Genomic DNA, 22,000 nt, shown 5'->3' with positions numbered 1-22,000 from the left:
AGTCAGACTGCTCGGCCCACACGCATTTTTCCCACCAAGTCTGTCTCACGTCGCCCACCGTACAACCGACACCGCCTCCACAGTAGAAACTTTGTGATTTCCAGCATCCATGAACTTTAATGAATACTGTCACGGTAAAAGTGGATGCCATGAAAGCAAGGAAAGCAGAGGTATTCATCAAAAGAGTGGTTTTTGGACCCTGTAAACTCGTGTGCACTAATAAATGGTGCATGTTTGCACATGAGTTTAATATTTTACAATCCCTAAAATCTCTCATCTTTGAGTCCCCTTCATTTCGGCTGAAGAATGTTGCAAATCCGGTGCAGAAATGGGACTGGGCAATAATTAATTAAAGAGATGACTTCTACAGAACATCGCCAATTACTTTATTTTTGCAGGGTAACTCTTAAATCCAGAATGTCTCTACTTCAGAGGGAATGCATTTCCAGTAATGTTACAAGTCTGTTTGCACACGCAGTATAAAGTTGTTTTATTGTCCAAACGCTCCAGGACATACTATTGACTTCGTATTTGTATTTATCTCGTGTACTGATGCCTTCAGAAAATCTGACTATGAAGCTGTTTTGTTTAATGTGCCTCTGCCTTAATTCTGCTACCAAGAATGTGATCCCTCTAACAAAATGGCACCTTTAAATCCCACACTAAAGATTTTTATGTAATGATGACAAAAAAATTGGCTCCAAATGTTTGATGTCAGGCTCAGGTGAAATATGTACCATTTGAAGTACCAACATAACAGAGTTATAACAGGAACCCATTTTTGTTTGTCTTCCAAACCTGCCTCGGGTTAACATTGTGCGCTATTGACTGCTCCATTAAGTCTGAGGTGTTGTTGGATGTGGCAATGATTTTCTTGTCACAAACAGCGAAGCATGAGTTGACAATTTTGGTACTGTAAAATGTCAGACCCGCTGCGACAGAGTGTACTTGCTGCAAATAAACCAAAAGCTGAAAAAAAAGGTGTGGAGAGATCTGTGGAAGTTTGTTTCCTGCCTGTGGCAGCTAGCGACCCCGTGCCAAACAGCCAATCAGCTGCGCAGCAAAGAAAAGTGACATTAATAGTTAAACTACTGTAACAGACAGTGACACAGAATATTTTGACACATGTCCTGGTAGTCGATAGTGCTGACATTAACAAGTCACTGTGAAAGACTGACAGATTAGTTCACAGATTAGTCTTGAGCCTTCAAAATCTGTTGGAGGACGTAGCTGAGCAACAGATACTGACTAGACTTCCTATTGATTTCACAGGTTAAATAGATAAAAATGTAGCAGCTTATTATTTTACATTACAATGTGTTGCCACCTTAAACCTAAATGTATAGATCTAATGTATGTCCACATACTGAACATTGTCAGGGGGCTGTTTCTTGGGGATTGCCATAAAGTTTAAACAGTGTGCACAAACACATCAGTGGAAAGTGCATAGTGATTGTTATTCATTGACAACTTGCCTGCACGCCCACACAGGTGTTTTCACTTATTCTGCCTCATTAAACCTCTGCTCAGGTTCAAGTTGGATAGAGCCAAATAAAAACTCCACTAATAGACCTATTTACAGCAGACTTTCTGACTTGTTAGATTATTAACAATTCCATTTACAGTTAAGTGTCTCAGTAAGCCATTCAGTAGCAGTGAGTCAGCATACACAATACCAGGACCCTACAACTGGCACATCTGAATGGAATGCAGCTATTGTATTATTACTGTTAATAACTACACCCGTGTTTAATCGCCTGCTGTAAAAACTGTCTATAAGACTTGTTGGTGTCCCTTAACTGGTGCAACAAACCCTCCTGTACTTTTTTTTACACCCACATGTGCAATTTTGTCATGATTCATTTCTTATAATTTTGTTGCAAACAGAAGTCAGATGTGTTTTGGGGCCTTTTGGGGCCTTTTGGGGCCAATGCAGCTTTGCAGCGTTGCCTCATAGTACAGCATTGGTAAATAACAACCATCGCATGATCAAATACTCACAATTCACTTTTAACTGGCAAACTTCACAGCAGCCACACAGAATAATGCAATCAGACAGCAAGGCAGTTATTAAAAATGAACATTATTTATATGCTAAACCCATGACCAGTATGAATATTTGATAAATGCAGGATATGTCGAATCTAACATCACACTAAAATGAGCAGAGATTTACAGCAGTGGTGGGCTTTGTGAAACTGTGAAACTTCACAGCTTCAGTGTTTACACCTACAGTACATTTACCTTTTCTGCTCCTTATGCAACTTGTTCTCCTTCAGGCAAAATTCAGACAAACACTGATGCAGAGTTTGTTCTCTTTCTGTTCTTTACTCTTAATGTGTGAACAGTTCAGGGATATAATGACTGTTCTGTCCTTCTGTCTTTTTCTTATTAGCTATTTTTATGCCTGTGTTGAGACAGCGTGAATAAGGACGGAGACTGTGGAAGTCAAACAAGCGGCTGGCATGATTATAAAACCTGCGTGTTTTAACAAGAATGATGTCAGATTCAGAAGGAACGTCCCATTTCTTTGTCCTCATCAGGGAATTTAAACAGCTGGCAGACACTGGAAGATGTTAGCATGTGTGTGTGCGTATATATGTAAAGCACACAGATGCTACACACCCCACAAGTACTTTGTTTTTCTGAAGTGGATATTTTAGTGTGGAACAGACATTGCGAGAATGGTTTCTCTGGGACTAAAGGTTTCTCATTAATTTTTGAGTTTCCACTGGTGCCGTCGGAGGGGCCACAGAGGCTTTTTGTTTGATATATGATTCATGTTAAGCGAGATATTACCTATTGCAGTTAAACGCATCCCAGTCTTTTCTAAAGCTTTTTGTATTTGGTGTTTTTCGGTGCGTCTGAGCTGCCTCAAACATGCACGCCTGTCACTTCTAGATAAGGTGCGTGAATGAAGAGCCAGAAATGTATATTTCTTTAAAATATTTATGAGTACACTGTTACACTGTCATATTTTAACATATTTTTGGCAGAGCTTAATTATACAGTTAGGTACCCATTTGACAACCAGAATATATCAAACTGTGCCCCGCTCAATGAGGTGCAAATCGTGAGCTTAGTGTTAAAAAGCTCAGTCTGAGTGGAGTGCACTTTGGGGATACTGAGCATCAAATATCTGACATCATCTGACTAAGCACTAGTACTTTCTTCTTAAAGTTGTAATTCTGAAGATTTCAGTCCCGTTTGATTTGGCGACACCTGTGGTTACCATGGTGACAGCAAATATGGTTATTTCTATAGCAGACACTCCTTGAGCAGCTGCTTTATCAGAAACACAACAGAAGCTGCTTACAGTGCAATAACCGATGTTTTAATAGGGTCAGTCAAAAATAATTGCAAATCATGATCCGGTTTCATGCTGCACACAGCGCAAGTAGTTTTCCACAGAACAGCAGGACACAGTAAAGAAGGCAAACTTGCTGAGAAGTTGGGAGGTGCGCAGCCTGTCACCTCAACTCTTAACAGCTCATTCAGCTCCTTTCTTGTTCCTTTACTCCCTGCAATATTTAAAACTGACCCGCTCTGTGGCTTCTTCACAATTAAAGCCACACTGTGTTTCATCAGCAGCAGGAAGTTCTGACTTAATACGGCTCTGTCACAACATAAAGAAAGGGAACAGTGAAGCTGCTATCAGTGAGATAAAATTATGCTGGATTACATACATGTCTTGTTTCCTGTGAATCCCTTGGGCATGTAAAAATCAATCTGAATCCAGTGTGCAAATGGCGGACTCCTCCACTGAAAATGAAAAGTACTAAATAGAGCAGCAAAATCTTGACAGTGAACCCAAAAGTTAAAAATATTACCACATGATATTCAAAAGACAAAATATGGGCAATTTAATTGGATAAAATGGAGGAATTTTAATTAATGAATGCATAAATGAATTGAACATCTAAATGTTATCAGTACTACTGGAGTAGCAGAATGGTCTAATAGTTACTCTATTGGTATTAATGCTTCATTCAAAACTTTATAAAGTAATACTGCCACTAGCAGTTTTCCCTTCTTGCTTTCTAAAATAAAAATATATATTTTTCTCTCTTTTTTTGGCCTTCATACATCTTGATGTGCTGATTTATTATGTACACCACAGCACCGTGAGGGAGCCGTGATGCTTAATTGATATTAAATTATTGCCCACAAATGCCCACGTAATAGCCACTTAGCCAGGCTGAAGTCATTCGCCTAATGTCTCAAAATGATGTTGGCTCATCTGAACATGCAAGAATGTCATTTTGAGCTCCCAAATACTCCAATCTGATAGTAATTACGATTGCATACATCTGAAGAAGTGACCTTCACCCAGTTAGTGTTTTAATGGATGATGTTGTGGCTCAGATGGACTCTTATGTTCACTTGAGTTATTGTAGGGCACATTACGATACAGTAAAGCAGCATTCACAGAGAATTCTGGTTGCTCTTCAAGCCCTAAACTCCTTAATGCTTCATCCCAACGAGCAGCACAATGCTGTGCCTGTGATAGTGCATCAGGACACGGACGGGTTGTTGATGGGGATTACGTGATTATTATAGGTCAGCTCCTCAGGGGATTTAAGTTTAATTAAAGACGCTACTCATTAACTCATCAGTGTTCCACCTACAATATAGTGGCCTTTTCATCTCATCACAATATTGTTCTGCAGGGGATTGTGGGCCATGTAAATTAATAACCAGTGGCTGATAGCATATGACGAATTCGCTAACAAAACGCTGCAAAGTATTTCTTTCTTGAGAAAGAATCCATTACCATAAATTCACTCTTTTTTTTTGTAATTTCCAGCCTGTAAAGACGGATGTAACAAAACAAACACAACCAACCATTATTATCCAAATATTGACTGAAGCCCGAGGCTGATCACTGACTATGAGAGAATTATTAAACAGAAACAGAATTATTAAACAAGCAGGTGAAATTATACCTACATTCTTAATAGAAACAGTTCACTTTTACAGTATTGCATTATGTTGAATATATTAAGTAACAAAATTTGTTTACATTTCAAAATAAATATATTATGGTCATGATTATGGTCAAAATGTAAAATAATTTAATAATTTATTTATACTGAAAGTTGGATTTATCAATGATTTACTCACTAAATTACATTACATTAAAGATACCATTTGTGTGGTGGAGAGTCAAAACATTTAAAGCTGCATTTTTACTGTAAGAACAGAAATCAACTTCACAGTGAAAGGTAGCTTTCACACCACTACACTGAAAGCACGACAGTGTCAGTGCTTCAGTGGAATAATATATGAAAGATTTTACCACATTTGATGTTTTCCATCTTTTGACCCCACTTTCCTCTCTCCGTTTCTTTCTGCAGGGCAGTAGTTGGACACAGGGAGCCATTGCCTGATGATAGTAAAGACAATATCACCATTTTCACCCGAATCCTCGACAGGCTGCTGGATGGATATGACAACAGGCTACGTCCTGGGCTGGGAGGTAAGCAGCACTATATGTTAGATTAATCACAGACAGCTACAGAGAAAAAGATTGCAGACTGCTCAGTGTTTTAGCTCTTGGAGAAAAACCATATGGATGATTGGAATACGTGGGAATGTGCATCAGTCATGACAAGTCTTCATGCATAGTCAGGTCTTTTATGCAGGCTGCAGTAAACATAAACATAGAGAACACTGAATATTTAATGTACATGTCTGAGCAGTATAATTGGTACCATTCTTTCACAAGGCTTTTGTTGACCAGACTAATCACTGGTTATTTCTCAAGCTGATTTAATGGATAGAATACATGATAATTCCTGATTTGGCTGGCTTAATTTATGACACCAGGCTCACACTGAAGTCAGATCACTTTGCACAGAAATCTGCTTTCCCTTGGGTGGAAGTCTTTGTTCAATCATGCCCAAATGGCAAATAAGCACATATGTCAGTGGAAATCCCTCTAATTGATGCCATTTCATCCAAATATTCGCCCCCCAAGGACAACAAACTGCGTAACAGCAAGCCCACATGCTCAAGCAAGCTTTGCCATCTCTCAGCCAGCCAGCTGGAATGGTCATTTCTGCTCTGCTGCTTGCTACTGAAGCCACGAGCATGGCTACCAGGCTGCAGACCCACCAGGCTGGATGACCTGGACTCCATGGCAGCAACCAGAGAGAGGAACCAGGCGCAAGATGTTAATGTCATATTCTGCCTCCGTGCAGAGGTTCACATCTCAAGGGCAAGGAGATGATGAGGTACCGCTCAGGGCTTACAGTCATGAAGACTTCCCTTTGTAGTGAAATAACTATGAACAGGCCTGTGTGGTGCAGTGAAACACTGCAGGCTCTTCCACCAGGTCCAAGAGGCCATACAAGCTAGACTGGCCAGTGGAAACATAAGAACAGCAACATACATGAACATCCTCTGTTTTCTAATATTTAGGAAACTCTAACTGCGCCACAACCGCTGGTACAATTAACTAAAGTAATTACAGTTGGTTGAAATATTCTACTTTATTCATAGGTCAGCAGAGCATCATTGCTATAAAAACTGAATGTATGCTTAGATGTGCAGTCTGTAATGTGTTTACTTGAATATATGTAGTTGTGTGCACTACATGATAGATTTCATTACATTTTTATGAAGGCTTATATTATAGAGCTATTTGATTTATCCAATGTTTAAACTGTGTGCTTGTTTTATTCATTGAGCACCTAAATGGCCACATTTTAAATAACTGATTTCTTTTTCAGATACTTTTGATGTGATTTCTAATGTAAAGTATAGTATAATGTAGAGTGTAAGGGACTGTTGTATCTGTCTACAATGCAAACAATACTCAGATCACAATTCGTTGGATTTGCAGACTATTTATCCATCTAAAATATAGTGTGAAATTACAAGATGGTGGATGGAAAGACCCCTGTCAATGGTTTTGATTTTGGACCTCAATAGTCTAACCATCTATCTTCCATCAAATACGGATGGGACATCAGTTGGGCCCCTCAGTCAAAGTCAAGGGTTTATACATATACATGAGAAAGACTACCAATCTTTCTGTTGCCCCCCGCCCCCTAACAGCCCCAGTGAGAAACAGTCATGTGGGACCATCTCAGACAAATAGACTGGTTAGAAACCTGAGAACACCATTTAATTTCATTTGCTGCGGCATCTATTAGCTTTGCCCTATGCTCCGGCGCATTGTTGTAAACAGAAACTGGGCAACTCATTTTGTTCCCCCGCGTATGCCTGCCATGCAAACTGCTGACTTGCTGTTGTGATAATCGCGTATTTGTGAGAGCTATTTGTGTCACAGGAATGATTAATGTGGAAGTGGATCTCCTCTCTCCAGGGGGCCCTTTGCCAAAGGATTGGAGACTTCACCTGTGGGTGGTCGCTTAGATCTGGGACACAGTTAGAGCAGAGGATCTATTCACTTTTGGAGAAAAGCTTCATCACTCTCTCGTTGTTGCACCACTGGGAGCAACTATTTGTCTCACCAATGGCCCAAAAGCCAGCTTTACACATTTGGCCCTGAGGAGCCGAGTCAGCCCACACTGAAGAGGGCACATTTTGATCTGTCACGACTTTTAGCTCAGGCCCTACTTAATGCTATATTCAGATCATTTGCAAAATATTTGGAAACAATTATTGCACATCTGGTAATTAATACCCCATTTAAAAGTTGCAACGAAGTTACTGTTTAATCAAGTTCATCATTGGTACAGTTTCAAGAATAATCATAGTGACAGAAAAAGCAATAATGGAACTTGTAATGTAACATAACATGCAATGACACGTAACTATAATTAAAGAACTGCATTGGCCCCTGGAATATACTGAGCAGAAAAGCAGTAACAGTCATGCCAGTGCCATACTACAACACTATATCATGTATAATGTGAATATAATGTGAGGATAGAATTGTGTAATGGCAGTAAAGTGTACCTATTATTTGAATATAAAATACACACAGACCTGCATCCTTAACGCTGAGCTGCTGCATTATATTCCTGAGCCAGTAGTCCCTTAGGGACCGTTAAATGTTTTTGGGGCAGGCTAACTAAAATTATTTTGGGTCAAAAGGGATGTCTGCTCTCCAAAGATACAAACTTGGTCCTGGCCCAAAGCAGATTTTATGCTGTAGTGGACAAAACTAGCTTGAGCCAAACAAATGGTACTTTTACTGAACTAAAGATTTTCAAAAGCATCTGTGAAGTTGCTCACAGCAGAATTTTTCCCCTAAATTGAGGTTGAAAAAAAGCCCTTCTGGGCCAAATAGTTGGAAGAGCTATAACCAATGCTGTCTGCATCTTCATTGTAGGGAATGTCTAACACCATTGGTCCAGCATTATGCTCTTGAACCTGGGATCTGTGGCACAACAAAGTTGACATAGTTTTGGCAAAAAGGTGCACAAGGACCGTAAGAATCCTGGTATTACGCCGTCCACAGGGGCACAAATTCTTCACCAAGCGTGCATGCATCATTTCCTCAGTTTGAAGTGTTCCTGTAACCCTTGATTACAGTTGAATTTTTGTGTGAAGCGGCTTAGCTAAATGCCAACAGGCAGACTTCACCGTCATGTACACAAACAATCAGCTTAACAAAGATGGAGCTGCAGCAAAGCTTTTTGTATACAGGCGTCACTCTAATGTTTTCTGGTCCTTGTTGTCTCTTTCCTCAGAGAGTGTGACAGAAGTGAGGACAAACATCTACGTGACGAGTTTTGGGCCAGTTTCAGACACAGACATGGTGAGTACTCCTTCCTCCTCACTTTAATCACCACTATTACTCACTCACCCGCTAATAGCAGTGTTTCCTCGCCTCTTCACTTAGAGTCTGATTCATAGATGTTTTAGCTTCTTCATACCAGTAACATCTCCAGCTTACAGTTTCCAATACATACATTTACTATTTTAACATCCTATCACTCAAGACTTTACACATTATTGTCACCCTGTCCACGTGATGTTGCTCCTGCAGACTTCCTCACAAAGAATTTGTTGGTCCTAGTAATTCGCTTAGTTATCTACTGGAACATTTTCCTCTACTTTCATTTTATGTAATCTGAGTTTATTAAAATATCTAATATGGCAATAATGTTTACAAAATGAGAAAAGGCAATTAGTATTATTAGTGTAATAGTATCAGATTGAAAAATCATTACTAAGTGATTTGGAGCTCATTGTAAGGCCTACTGGCTAATACCTGCATGACATTGTTAATTTCACCAATTCTGCTCCTACTCAGCTAGAAGAGTAAATAACTTTAGGAAAAAGTCAACTGTAGTGCAGATTTTACAGATGACGTTTATAACATAAAATCATATTACAACCAAAATCTCCACAGTTTTTGTCAGTGCTCTTGTCAAGCACCACTCTGGAGAAGTGCCTTTGCTAACCCTGCTTGACCTCCTTTAAACAGCAGGTGCTGGAGATGGTCAGTGCTTTGTCTTGGGACCTTATGCGGGCTTTGACATATTTGATCATGCAGCTCTAATTGACCGCCTGCAACACTGGGCTGGTTCTCTGGCTGTGTGCGGTGCTGGCTCGACAGCCTGTATGACGCAGCGAGATTACTGAGGTTTGGAGAATTCATTTTTTGGTCTCACTCGAGGGCTGCTTCACATTGTAACAAGTCAAACTACTGTGGAGCAGTTTATGTTCAGGCTGTCAGAGCCACACTTTACATGAGTGGACCAGGATCCTGTGGTCTTATAATACACTACTGATCAAAGGAAAGGGGTTTGATTTACAGAGATACTCAGTTATGTTACTGTTAAATGGAATAATGATGCTGTGATATTGTCGCACCAGGCACAGACGCGACTTTTCAAATAGAGCTTGTTGTTTGAATAGAGGAGATATTGCTATTAGATTCTTTTAATGATTGAATGTTTCAAGTAGAATACTCACTCTTAGAAAACTTTTTTTGACATGTCGCTCCACCAGAAGCATCTCTAAATGCACAGAATCTAGAGATTATGTTTATCACATCTTAGTTTTGATAGTAAGTTTGTTCAAATCTGCCCAATATCGCCAATTTGCCGATCAAATATAAAACGTAAATCATCCTTTCAGGTGTCAAGATACAATCCAAGTGCCATTTTTTGTCAGTATAAACTGTCTCAATATAACAAAGCTTGTATCAAGCTTGTAGCATTTCCCAGCTATTGACACACTCACAAAGTAGGCAGCTTATATTATTTAGCAATAGTTATCAATACTTTGACATTTACCACTGCATATTGACTACTTTCAATCTGAAAATCTGACTCGCGGGGTGCTCCCCTGACCAGAGTCAGGACGTGATAAGTACTTGGCTTATTAATGCCACGGATGGATTAATTAATGGGCATACAGGCCGTACAGGCCCGGGGGCCATGGACTGACCCTCTGTGGAAAGTAATAGTTAATATTTTGTGTTTGAAAGTCAATGAAAAATCTACAAAGACATGCAAGTAATCAAAGAGACACAAAATAACCACAAGATGTAAAACGGACACAAAATGACTCGAAAGACGCGCAAAAGGACCACAAAAAGACACAAAATCACAGACACAAATGACTATGAAAAATGCTAAAAGAACTCCACTTACATACAAAATGACCACAGATACACATCATGACAACAGATACACAAAGTGATTACAAATACATGCAAAACAGCTAAACTACGAATACAAATACATGCAAACTGACCCCAGAGAGACACAAAATGATGTGCCTGCCATCGTCATCGTGATTATTATTGTAATTTTAATATCATATCAGAATATTGAAGCTTGTTTATATGGCATCTGTTTATTACACTGGACAACTGTGCCCCAGTGTGGCCCCATGCCTGCCTTCATGAGACAATTCCTGCCATGTTGAAGATACAGTATGCTGGCCACAGTATGTAGAGAGTGTTAGCTCTTTTACTTTATTACAACAGACAGTGCTTTATCTTTTTCAGCAGATATCACCTTCAGGGTCTCTCAGGGCTCAATTCTAGCCCCCATCTTTTATTCTCTTCACATGCTCCACTTGCCAACATCATGAATCAATGGCAAATGGCACAGACTGCAGTCAGTGATGGCTGCACAGGACATGGCAACCTACTTGTGGTAATGTTTTGATCAGAGCCAAAGTTTGTGAGGTCACAACAGGTGTTTTCTGTCTTTTGTCAAAGGCAAAATAGCTGTTGTCAATACACACTCACACCTTCGCCTTGCAATCAATGCATGTGAGGTAGCTGCCAATGTTTTGACTGGTCCCACATGTGGAAACGTAGCATCAACACATCGATTTTTTTTTTTAATTTCTGCATTGCTTAGTCAGTTTTAGATGATGTGAGCATTTCACTGATCCGTTACCCAGGCGAGGTTCATTCTGCCCTCAGGCTACGCTCCATTTTCTGTCTCTAAATGCATATGAAAACTGCATAAAGGCTTCAAGAATTTCCTTTCAAGATTTTCCACTGTCTAGTCTCAAAATATGATCAGGCTTTAGCCCTCAGAAGGCGTCACATTATGGAACAGAGAGCTCAGTATCATCTTGTAAAACATGTAAACATGGATTGCAATGTGTAGATTACATACATGTATTTATCTTTTACACACATATATATATACATATACACACATATACACACACACACACATATATACACACACACACATATATACACACACACACATATATATATACATATATATACACACACATACATATATACACATATATATATACACACACACACACATACATATATATATACACACACACACACATATACATATATATATACACACATATACACACACACACACACACACACATACATATATATATATATATATATATATATATATATATATATATATATATATATATATATATATATATATATATACACACATATACACATACATATATACATATATATATATATATATATATATACATATATATATACATATATATCTGTGACATACTGTATGTGGTGTCTAAAGCAAAATCTCTTCTTTTCACCTTTTTATTGCCAGCATCAGTCTATTTTAATATTTGTGCTCTTTGCATTCAGATCAAACACACAATAAGTTCTTATATGGAATAAAGGAATGAAATGTTGGTAGACGAGCACTGGGAGCTCTGGGGGAATAAGAGGAAGACGCCAGTGATTATACAGTACAGTGAGCAAATGTGTACAGTAGGGTGCACTAAATAAGTAGGTCTTGACTCTGGGCTTTAATAGTGACTGGTCTGAATCACCAAAATCTGGCCACTCTCTAGGAGTGAGTGACAGCTTGGAGAATAACAAGGACCGTTTCATCTTGCGGGCCAGGTTTGCAGATCAGGTGAATGCGTTATGTAGTGAGGGGCGAGTTATTCTCATGAATTTTACAAAGTATATTTGGGCTTTGAGGACACACTTGAGTTCTGGCACTCTGAGCCAATGAAGGCAAATCTACAGTAGGCCAGGGTCGTGCGATCGTGTTTTCTGGTTCATGAGTTTCCAGGCTACTGAGTTCAGAATGAGTCGGATGTGTTGTTTAAGTGGGGAGCGGGGCAGCCTCGGAGTATTGAGCAATGCAGTAAACAGTTCTGGGAAACAAAAGCATGGACCAGTTTTCTAGGTCAGTCAAAGGAGAGGAAATGACTAATCCTGGAGGTATTTTAGAGGTGGAAAGAAGCTTTTAAAGATATCTCCTTGATGTGTTCACCAAAGGAAAGTTCTGTATCTGGACCAATTCACCAGAGTTTAACAGATTCATTTGGGCCAGCTATCTAGTCATTAAAACAGAGTGAGGAAAATCAGCTGTATGCTGCTCAGCACATGAAAAGCATCTTTTAGCTCAGTTACTTCTTGTTATGTTGTTACTGCATCATTGTTTTGTCAGAGCTACAGTAGTTCCTTCCTTTCCCTTAATGGGGTGGATAGATTCCTTTAATGAGCCTTTCAATAAATGTTGTTAACTCTAATATAAGCCTTAAATTGGAAGTGCTTGCGCTCAATAAACTCACATATCACTCTTTAAACGCTACCATAGCTTTTGATGCAATGCAGAAAACTGAACCCAGGTTCACCCCCTCTGAGCAGACACACTCAAAAGGTGAAAACATCAGCTTTTATGTCAGTGTGGAAAAGAAAGTGAAAAATGGGTTATCCTTGCACATCTTTGGCATTAATTAGTTACCTTGAAGCTGTAACAAGACATGAAGAAATTTATTCAAGGTTTGTGTTTTAGATTGAATGGGGCTGCATTGAAGGATTAGAGGATGGAGATAAGAATATTGCTTTGTGGGAGGGCAGGGCTAGAGGAAGCACATGCACACTGAGATAGCACTGGATTGTACTTGGTACCAAATCAGCCAACTCTGGGAGTGCTACTGCATTTTCTGTGAAGGCCCTCGTTACCTACTGCCTCTTGAAAGTGTCATTTACCAAGTTTGGACAGAATTCACCACATTCATGAAACTGATAAATTACCAACAAGACAAAGAGTCTATAGCCATGTTAGTGGTTCTGTGAGGCACACTAAAGTTAGCATGCTAACATGCTCACAATGAACGTGCCAATGTTTAGAACATATAATGTATACCATGGTCACCATCTTAGTCTAGCATATTAGCATGCTAACGTTTGTGAATTAGCTGTAACCACACGGCAGGATGCTGTAAATAGCATTAGTTTTGCAGGTATTTCCTGATTCCATGATTGTAATATCTACTGCCATCATCAGGTCAATGATTCAATTGTCCAATGCCTTAGTATACGGCGATAATCATTGATGGTCCAGGGATCACAGAAGTCAGTAGGATATATCTGGGAACCATGAACATTGCACAATTTTGTGCCAATCCATCTTATTGATGGATATTTAACACGTGTAATTCTGACCTGCTTGTGGTCCAAAATCAGAAGTCAGGGGATCACCAATTTTATTAGGATCCATCCCCTGGATTGCCCTGAAATGCCTTGAGATCCAAATAACTTAATTGTTGAGATGTTTCATTCTGGACACAAATGGTGGACTGACCGCCGTCCCTGGGGCCATGCCCCTAGCATGGCTAAAAATGTGGAGCATAAATGCTTGGAGAAACTGTTAAAGCTGAGGTGTTCCTTGACAGAGCACAGTCTATACCTTAGGCATCTCATACTTTATGTCGTGTACATGCAGTGGTCCAATTACCCATCTCTGGAACATCAAGTGTCCCAGAAATGTCTGCTCCTTGGTCACCCGAGGGCTACTCGCTCAGCCTTCACTCGGACCCCAATACGCCACATCTGCCTTTAGTGTCCCACTATCACCACATGAGGGAAGTTAGCTGCATAATCGGAGTGAAACTGGAATGCTAGGCCAATAACAAGGCTCGTTGTTCAGAGCTGTGTCTGACCACGGCAGATTTCTGCAGTGTGTCAGGCCAAGACCCAGAATGTGGGTTTAAGATCTTGATGCTAATCTCTGGTAAGTAGGTGGGTGTGTTTCTGTACCTCAAGCTTCCCCTTTCTCGGTTCCTCTTGCCGATTTCTCCTCTGCCTTTCCTGTCTATGGAGTCACATCTCATTCACATGTATGCAGTGTCATGGTGCATTTACCTGTTTCATGGATTTGACAGGTCAGGTCTGATGAAATGGGAAGCGATTGAGGCTGTCACAGGTGCTGTGCTGAAGCTTGCATTGACAAAGATGTCAGTGGTAGCCTTATCTCAGAGCTTTCACAATCTCTGGGAGTAAACATTTCAGATTTTCAGCTCACAGCCATGTGCTTAAACTCAGGAAAGTCAAACCCAAATGCCTGAGCAGTTCAAGGACTTTTTAGGAGAACAGATGGAGGTTTGTGTTACTAAGATTTGAAGGTGAACTCCTGGATTCTGCATCAATCACGTTCACCTTGTCCAAAGACTCACAATCCCAATTAAGCCCCTTTTCATGAGAATTTTAAACTTGTCTTATAGATTCCCAGCACCTTTCAGAAGAAAAACTATGCTCTTTATGTAGGGCTTCAATTTGTTTTTCCACTCACCATGCTAGTCATCATATCCCCCAGCGTCACAACGTGACTCATGTGCAGAACAGGCCCAGTCTTTTCACATCTGAACACCCCTTTGTAAAAATGGCAGCCATAGGTTACAGGGCGTTTGAAGACCCCAGCACCCTGCAATATTGGAACATATGGTGGTTGTAGGGTGGGACAGTTTTCACTGTTGCCACTTGTTGTGAGATGTTTGTTAGACTGACTAGTAGATTGTGAAAATCTTCTGCCCTACGTCCTCAAGACATAATCTTTATTTCATTTTCCACGTTTATTCAGTATCTTAATTATCATTTTTATTTTTCCACCTGGTTACATTAGTGTTTTAATTGTAATATGTTCCAAAACAGTATATTTAAATAATTCCCTTCTACAGTGGTGCAATCTCTCTATGAATAATAAAATGAAAAGCATACAAAGAGTTTGTGATGTTGTAATGTAATGCTGCCCTGATTATGTTTTTTGTCAGTATAAAGAGGAAACATTTTAATGAGTATATCTGCATTTCTGTTTTATTTGTTTTCCCAACAATATTCAGTCATTGCAGTTAAAGACAAGTTCATGTCTTGGGTTATTTTTAAGCAATTGAATGTAGGCACAGGCAGAAACTGTGAGGATTAATGATAACCCCAAATTGATCAGCGCTGACTAATTTTGTAGAAGTGCCCTTCGGGTCACATTTAAGCTTAGATGAGGCATTATGTGGCCAGTGCAGACAGCTGGATTGATTAAAATAGTGATATGTATGGCTGAAAAATGAGGCTGAAATGACTTCTGTGTAGACACGCCTTAAGCTTACCCACATTCAGGATACAAGGACCAAACCCTGCTCTCTGGTATCAAAGTCTGGACTGGACTAACCCCCCCCCCCGATCACATCACTGCGGGACAAGAAAATAGCATTTTGCTGACGTTGCCAGTAAACATAACATAATCCACACAGCAGTTAAAGCATATAAGGCAACATGGTGGTCATTGTTCTTCTGTGTTTTGACCAATGTTTCATTTCTCTCTCATTTCCTCCTTCTGTGTGAGCCACTTGTGCTCATTTCCCTGAGGGCAGCTCAGAATAACCATAATTTAATCATGTGTCTTAGATTTAAAAAATGCATTATGTTTTTACTGGCATAAACATGTTCACAGCTACATATCCCTCATTCGTTTACATCTTTCTCACTCTGGGCTGATCATATTTGTAGAGCTAAATGTTAATGTTTGAAGTGCAGCACAATGAAGTGCTAAAACATGTACATGCCTCAGAGCTACAGAGGCTGGTGAACACTGAAGATAATTGGAGTTGGTATGGGATTCACAGCTCATTGCAAGTCTCACGCAGGTTACATTCCCAGCAGGGAAAGGTGAGCAGCTCACAAGAAGCGAAGCGAGAGAGGATAATTGACAACCCGAGAGCAAGATGGATTAGTAATTAAGACATTAATCAAATCTTTGACTAATCATTATAATGCTCAGAGTGTGAAGCTCAGAAGAGCCAGGTCGGATGGATACACTGCCTCCAGGAAGTAGTCCGTATCATCACCACACCGGCTAATCAGAACGTTATATCTGGTCCGCTGTGTACTGTCGACAACATGACAGCATCACATATATCACACATAAGAGTTCTACACAATATATTAGGGAAACAGCTCTGTCGCACAATGTCATATCTTGTCTGGGACACTGAATCAAATTTGTCAATCCAGTCAACTAATGTAGATGCGCAGTAATAGCCAAATAATAACACGCTTTTTTCAATTTACAGGACTATAATTGTGTTAAGAGAATTTTGGAAATTCTTGCAAATATGTAAAAACAGATAATTCAGTGAAACAGAGAGAAAAGAGTCTTGCACAGGGGCTGGAGAACCACGGCAGATTAAATGACTGAAATAAGCCGCAGACTAAAATGTCCAGATCTGTTCAGTAAAACCAAATTAAAACTAAAACATAATGACATTATTAAAATGTGATCTAATAACTAAATGTTTAGAATTTAATGAACCCATTAATTTAAGATAAAAGGCTGCATTAATATTCTATCAGATATTAGACACAACCTTCCTGCCATTATCAGAGAAGCAGACACTGTCGTTTTTTAACGTCTAGACTCATTTAGCCCAGTCTGCAGTACATCCTACCTTAACTGCCACCTTATCAGCGTTTCCTATTATTTTCCTCATTTCCCTTCATTTTCATCATTTTCCCACTACATCAGCCTGGCCATTGGCTGCTTCTCCTCCTCACACACACACACTTGCATATTAGCAAAGGAGACATTTTTGTGTGTGTGACAGGCTTGTTCTTTCTCTTGTTTTATAATCCCTATTTTTATCTGTTTGTGCTTTCTTTCCCTGAAGTACTGCTGTGACAATCCTGCAGTATTTATTCTAAGTGTTCAGTAATTAACCTCGACTTGTAAACATTACAGCCCCATTTAGTTACAGCATACAGGACAATGACACTGATTTCTACATCATTAAATACACACTGTTTTACCTGATTCATTTCAATTTCTTTGGTTCTGCACTGCATGTGGAAGAAATGAGAATCATATTCCACAAGAACATTAATAATTCTGCAATTAAGATTGTTTATTTAATGTAATATGATTTGATGTCTGCATTTAAATCTTTGACACAGTAGGTGCTGAAATAGGCAAAAGTCTAACTGTGTACTGAAGCTTGCAATATGTGAAAGCCTACCGGGTGTGTGTCTGCAGAGAGCACAAGAAACTGCACCATCAAAAACACCATCATTGTCTTGGGGTGTCTCTGTGTTTCCTGCCTGGCTCTTATATCATCACAAAGACATAAAATGCCAAAACAATCTTTTAACAAAAAACTGTACTTGTTTTTGGTTTCTTTAGGGCTGCAGTGAAACTGTTTAGGAACTCCAGTTATATGAACAGTAATGGTAAAACTTCTACGCCTGGCAGGCAGTCCATCAACAGAAAATAAATCAATACAAATTTGATAAACAATCTCTTATGGCTGCATTTACTGTTTTTTGGCCAGTTGGGGGAAGCAGAAAGAGCTGTAAACACAGCATTGGCATATCATTACCCAATACGTTTGATAAGACAAATTAAGCTGAAGAATCTCAATTCATCATACGAAAAAAATAAAAAAAGGAAAACTATACAGCTCCTTAGCTGCTGAATGTTAAATGTATGTTCACCAGCTTGTCACAAACTTGCCATTTGGTGCTGAGCAGGTAGAGTACAGTGTGTTTATCTGGGCTTTGTGGATGAAAGCAGCTGCCTGCTGCAGCTGCAAATGACAATGAAGCAGCACAGTAACGCTGTGGGTCAGAAAACCAAAACAATGAGCTGAAAGATGGTGAAGTGCTCAGCAGAACTGAGGGGAACTGCAAAGTCAGGTGATCATTCTCTGCAGGTTTGACACGACAAGTGACCCTTTTCACAATATAGTCATTTCATCTAGTATTAATCTAAAAATATTGATTGTGGCAGCTTTAGGTCATTTATCATTGGAAATTGCTGAATATTTGCTTGTTTCAGTTATTTAAATGTGGAGATTGCTGCTTTTCTGTTTTTAACCAGTAGATATTGCATATCATTGGTACAAAACAATCAATGTGAGGCTCTAGAAACTTTTGATCGAAATATTTTAGCATTTTGTTGTAGAAATAATCATTCATGCAGCCATAAACAACTTAAATTGTGTAGCTATTATAATACATGTAGTTTTTATGTTGTTGTTGGGTTTGAGATTTCATTATATTCACATCAAATTGTTTATCTAAGCAATATAATTACAAATAGTTACAATAAATAGATTTTGAATGAATGTAAATGGTTGAACAGTTGCTGAATCAGTATGCAGGGCTCTCTTGGTGCTATAGGACATATACATCTACAATATCCCACTAACACCATTCCTCTCGCTCCTCACATATCCTGGGTCTTTGTACTATGCTTTCTAATAAAGGCAAGATGCCAAAAATGTGTTTACAGGCACGAAAAAGGGGTATGTGCTGTACTTGTGAAGAGTGATTCTGTATTCATGAACCCATTTGTAACACTGTCATCCAGCTGCCATGGATGTGTTTTAAAATGTCATTTAAAATTACAGTTGTTTGCTACAGTAAATCCATTCATGATCCTCTCCGCTTTAAAAAAGACATTTGGAAACCAGCATTGGGTAGAAGCTCCGCTCTGTCTCCTCTGTCAAGGGGAAATCAATCACTGATTCCCTGGAGGAACACCAGCTGGCATTTGAACTGATTGTGCCATTTGGCCTTGTGTGGAGATTGACTATACTACTTATGCTACTTTTCCCCGTTCCTGTCTTTCAATCTTCAAATTAATTCCCTGTGTTTACAGATTTCTGTCCAAAGGGAACAAACAAATGATGGCTTTGTTCAGCTGGGCCAAGCACACTTTTGTCTCTTTATTCATCACTGGATGTTTTACACTGATTAGGATGAGATTTGGCAGTGCTGTTGGATCTCACAGAGAAAAGGCAAAAAGAATAAAGTGCATAACATGAGTACAACAGCGGTGAAGGAGATTTAAATGGTCCTCTGTCTTTCTGTGATAGATAGAGCAAACTTTCCTGAAGTGTTACTAGGAAGTTTTGGTCGAAGATACACAGAACAATAAATCACCTCAGTGTGTGTCCTCGTGTCTGTGTGTGTGTGTGTGTGTGTGTGTGTGTGTGTGCATTGGTCTTTCTCGTGATCAGTTAAGGAGCCCCCTTTGTTGTCTACGCTTGGCGTTGAATACATGACCCAAGTCTGTGTGGTATAATTAGTGTAAAAGTAAGTAAATTAGTTTTAGTAACACTTTTAGATGAGCAGAGACACTAAACACATTACTGAGCAGACACTGCCATTAAATGAGGACCATTAATCAATAGGCAGAAAAATGAAGGCAGCGGTGGAGGACATGTGTGTTTGTAACACTCCTGCTTTTATCCCTCTGCGAAGCTCTCTGTGGGCTTTATTAAGAGCACTGTTGTGAGGACAGATACGATGTTTGTTTTTTTTGTTATGGTACTGTAGGTATGCAGGCAGCCAGGAGGTCAATCACATCAATTAAAAGATGGCCATCCTGTGCCCGTGACGTGTTGAGTGGAAGCTGTGCACATCTCCTGCCGAGGATGATGGCCTCCTGTTGTTAAAGCCACTGAGAAACGACTTTGAGTTTCTCAGTCAGGCGGAGGCCAGTTACAGCTCACTGGTGAGCACTACAGCACGTGAGCACCTTTGCCGTGCGAGCACAAAGAGAATTAAATACATACGCCGCGCTTTTATTGATCACCAATAATGCGTACTGTTGCATGAGATGCAGACAGCTTACTTCCATCTCACTCTGTTAAAGACCGCTGCATTCCGTCTGCACAGCACACAGTCTGTACGCTGCTGACGAGGGAAGTCTGTTGCTAGGACACCAAGTCCTATTGAATGAATAATGTGAAATAAATTCCTTTCGACCGGCTACTTCCTGCATTCCTTTTATTTTATTTACTTTTCATGGGTTGGTGACAACACAGAATGACTTTGTTGCATATTAATAAAACATGAAACAGATGTATTACAAGGCTTCTCGCTGAGGCTCATTTGTCTCTCAGTTGGTAAGAGTGTAGTAATTGCATGATGAAGGAAACACAGAATTTTAAAAACACAATATCCACAATGACACCTGTGTCATATTTGTGTGTGCACACATGTATCCAGTTAGTTAAATCTGTAAATGCATGTGTTGCAAATTCAGGTATCTTTCCGTGTACCAGCAGTCTGTAAAAGATTTTCATGTCAGAACAATTGAACTTTTCATAGCAGACATTTGGACTTGGCGAGACTAGAAAAAGCACAGGTGTAAATAATAGTAATAATAACAATGACTCCATTACAGTAAGTGTATCAAGGAGTTGTACACTTAATGGAGTGAATCCCAGAATTGGCTCAGCCAAATGGAATACAGCCACAGTTAATGTTATTAATTCAACTTTGACAAGTGAAATATCTGCCATCTGTATGTAGCCAGTGTCGTGTCCCACATGTGTGAACTGTTATCTGACTCATCTTTTACACCCTCTTCCCCTCAGGAGTACACCATTGATGTCTTCTTCCGCCAGAGTTGGAGGGACGAGAGGCTGAAGTTTGACGGGCCCATGCAAGTTTTACCCCTCAATAACCTCCTGGCCAGTAAGATCTGGACTCCTGACACCTTTTTCCACAACGGGAAGAAATCTGTGGCCCACAACATGACGACACCTAACAAACTGCTGCGACTAGTCGACAACGGCACACTTCTCTACACGATGAGGTGAGCCGCTTTTGAAGTTGTCAACTCTGCCATCTTCTTGTTGAATATTCTTCTTTAACAAGATCAAGAGTCTCTAGATATGTTGGCAGCTCTGTGAGGCTGCACTTGAGCACACTTTGAGCTGATGCTAAAATGTTTATTGTGTTCTTTGTCTTAGTGTAGCGTGTTGGCATGCTAACATTTTCTAATGAGCACTAAACACAAAGTGCAGCTAGCGTGCATTAGTGTTCAGTACATGTGTAAAAGACTAAATTAATCTTTTGAACAGCAGTATATGAAATAATTGAAATCAGCAAAGAGAATTGTCATTCATAATTTTGGAATATTATTTGTGTCATAGTTTTGCAGTATTTAATCTAAACCAAAGTATTTGACACATTGACAACACCTTAACTTTTCATCCAGCTCCTCATCAGCTCAAAATTTAAGTTATCACAATCCATCCTGAGTGAGATATTAATCTATAGCGAAACCTAAATGGCAGTCCATCAAACAGTTGGCGAGACATTTCACTTAAAACCGCATATGACAGCATGATGGGAATGCTAGACGAAACAGCAAGGGATGAAAAAAATAAAGTAGAGAGCTGTGTCAGGAGCTACCTGGATCCCTTCTGATCATTTAATCTGTCTGAGTGTCAGATAACTTGACTTGCAACCAGTCTGGGCCACATATGTTTCACACAGAGACAACTCAGTGCAAAACAC

General features: G+C 39.6%; 1 protein-coding gene across 1 annotated transcript in view; it reads left to right on the top strand.

Moving 5' to 3' along the window:
- Positions 1 to 22,000, top strand: part of gabra3 (gamma-aminobutyric acid type A receptor subunit alpha3) — a 53,299-nt gene that overhangs the window by 14,578 nt on the left and 16,721 nt on the right. Inside the window, exons 2-4 of the mRNA XM_070843287.1 lie at positions 5,358 to 5,479; positions 8,667 to 8,734; positions 21,073 to 21,293. Coding sequence (XP_070699388.1) covers positions 5,358 to 5,479; positions 8,667 to 8,734; positions 21,073 to 21,293 — 411 coding nt within the window. The remainder of the gene's footprint in view (positions 1 to 5,357; positions 5,480 to 8,666; positions 8,735 to 21,072; positions 21,294 to 22,000) is intronic.

Source organism: Pempheris klunzingeri, chromosome 14, assembly GCF_042242105.1.
Source record: "Pempheris klunzingeri isolate RE-2024b chromosome 14, fPemKlu1.hap1, whole genome shotgun sequence".
Taxonomy (NCBI): Eukaryota; Metazoa; Chordata; class Actinopteri; order Acropomatiformes; family Pempheridae; genus Pempheris; species Pempheris klunzingeri.
This window is presented reverse-complemented; position numbering and strand designations above follow the sequence as displayed.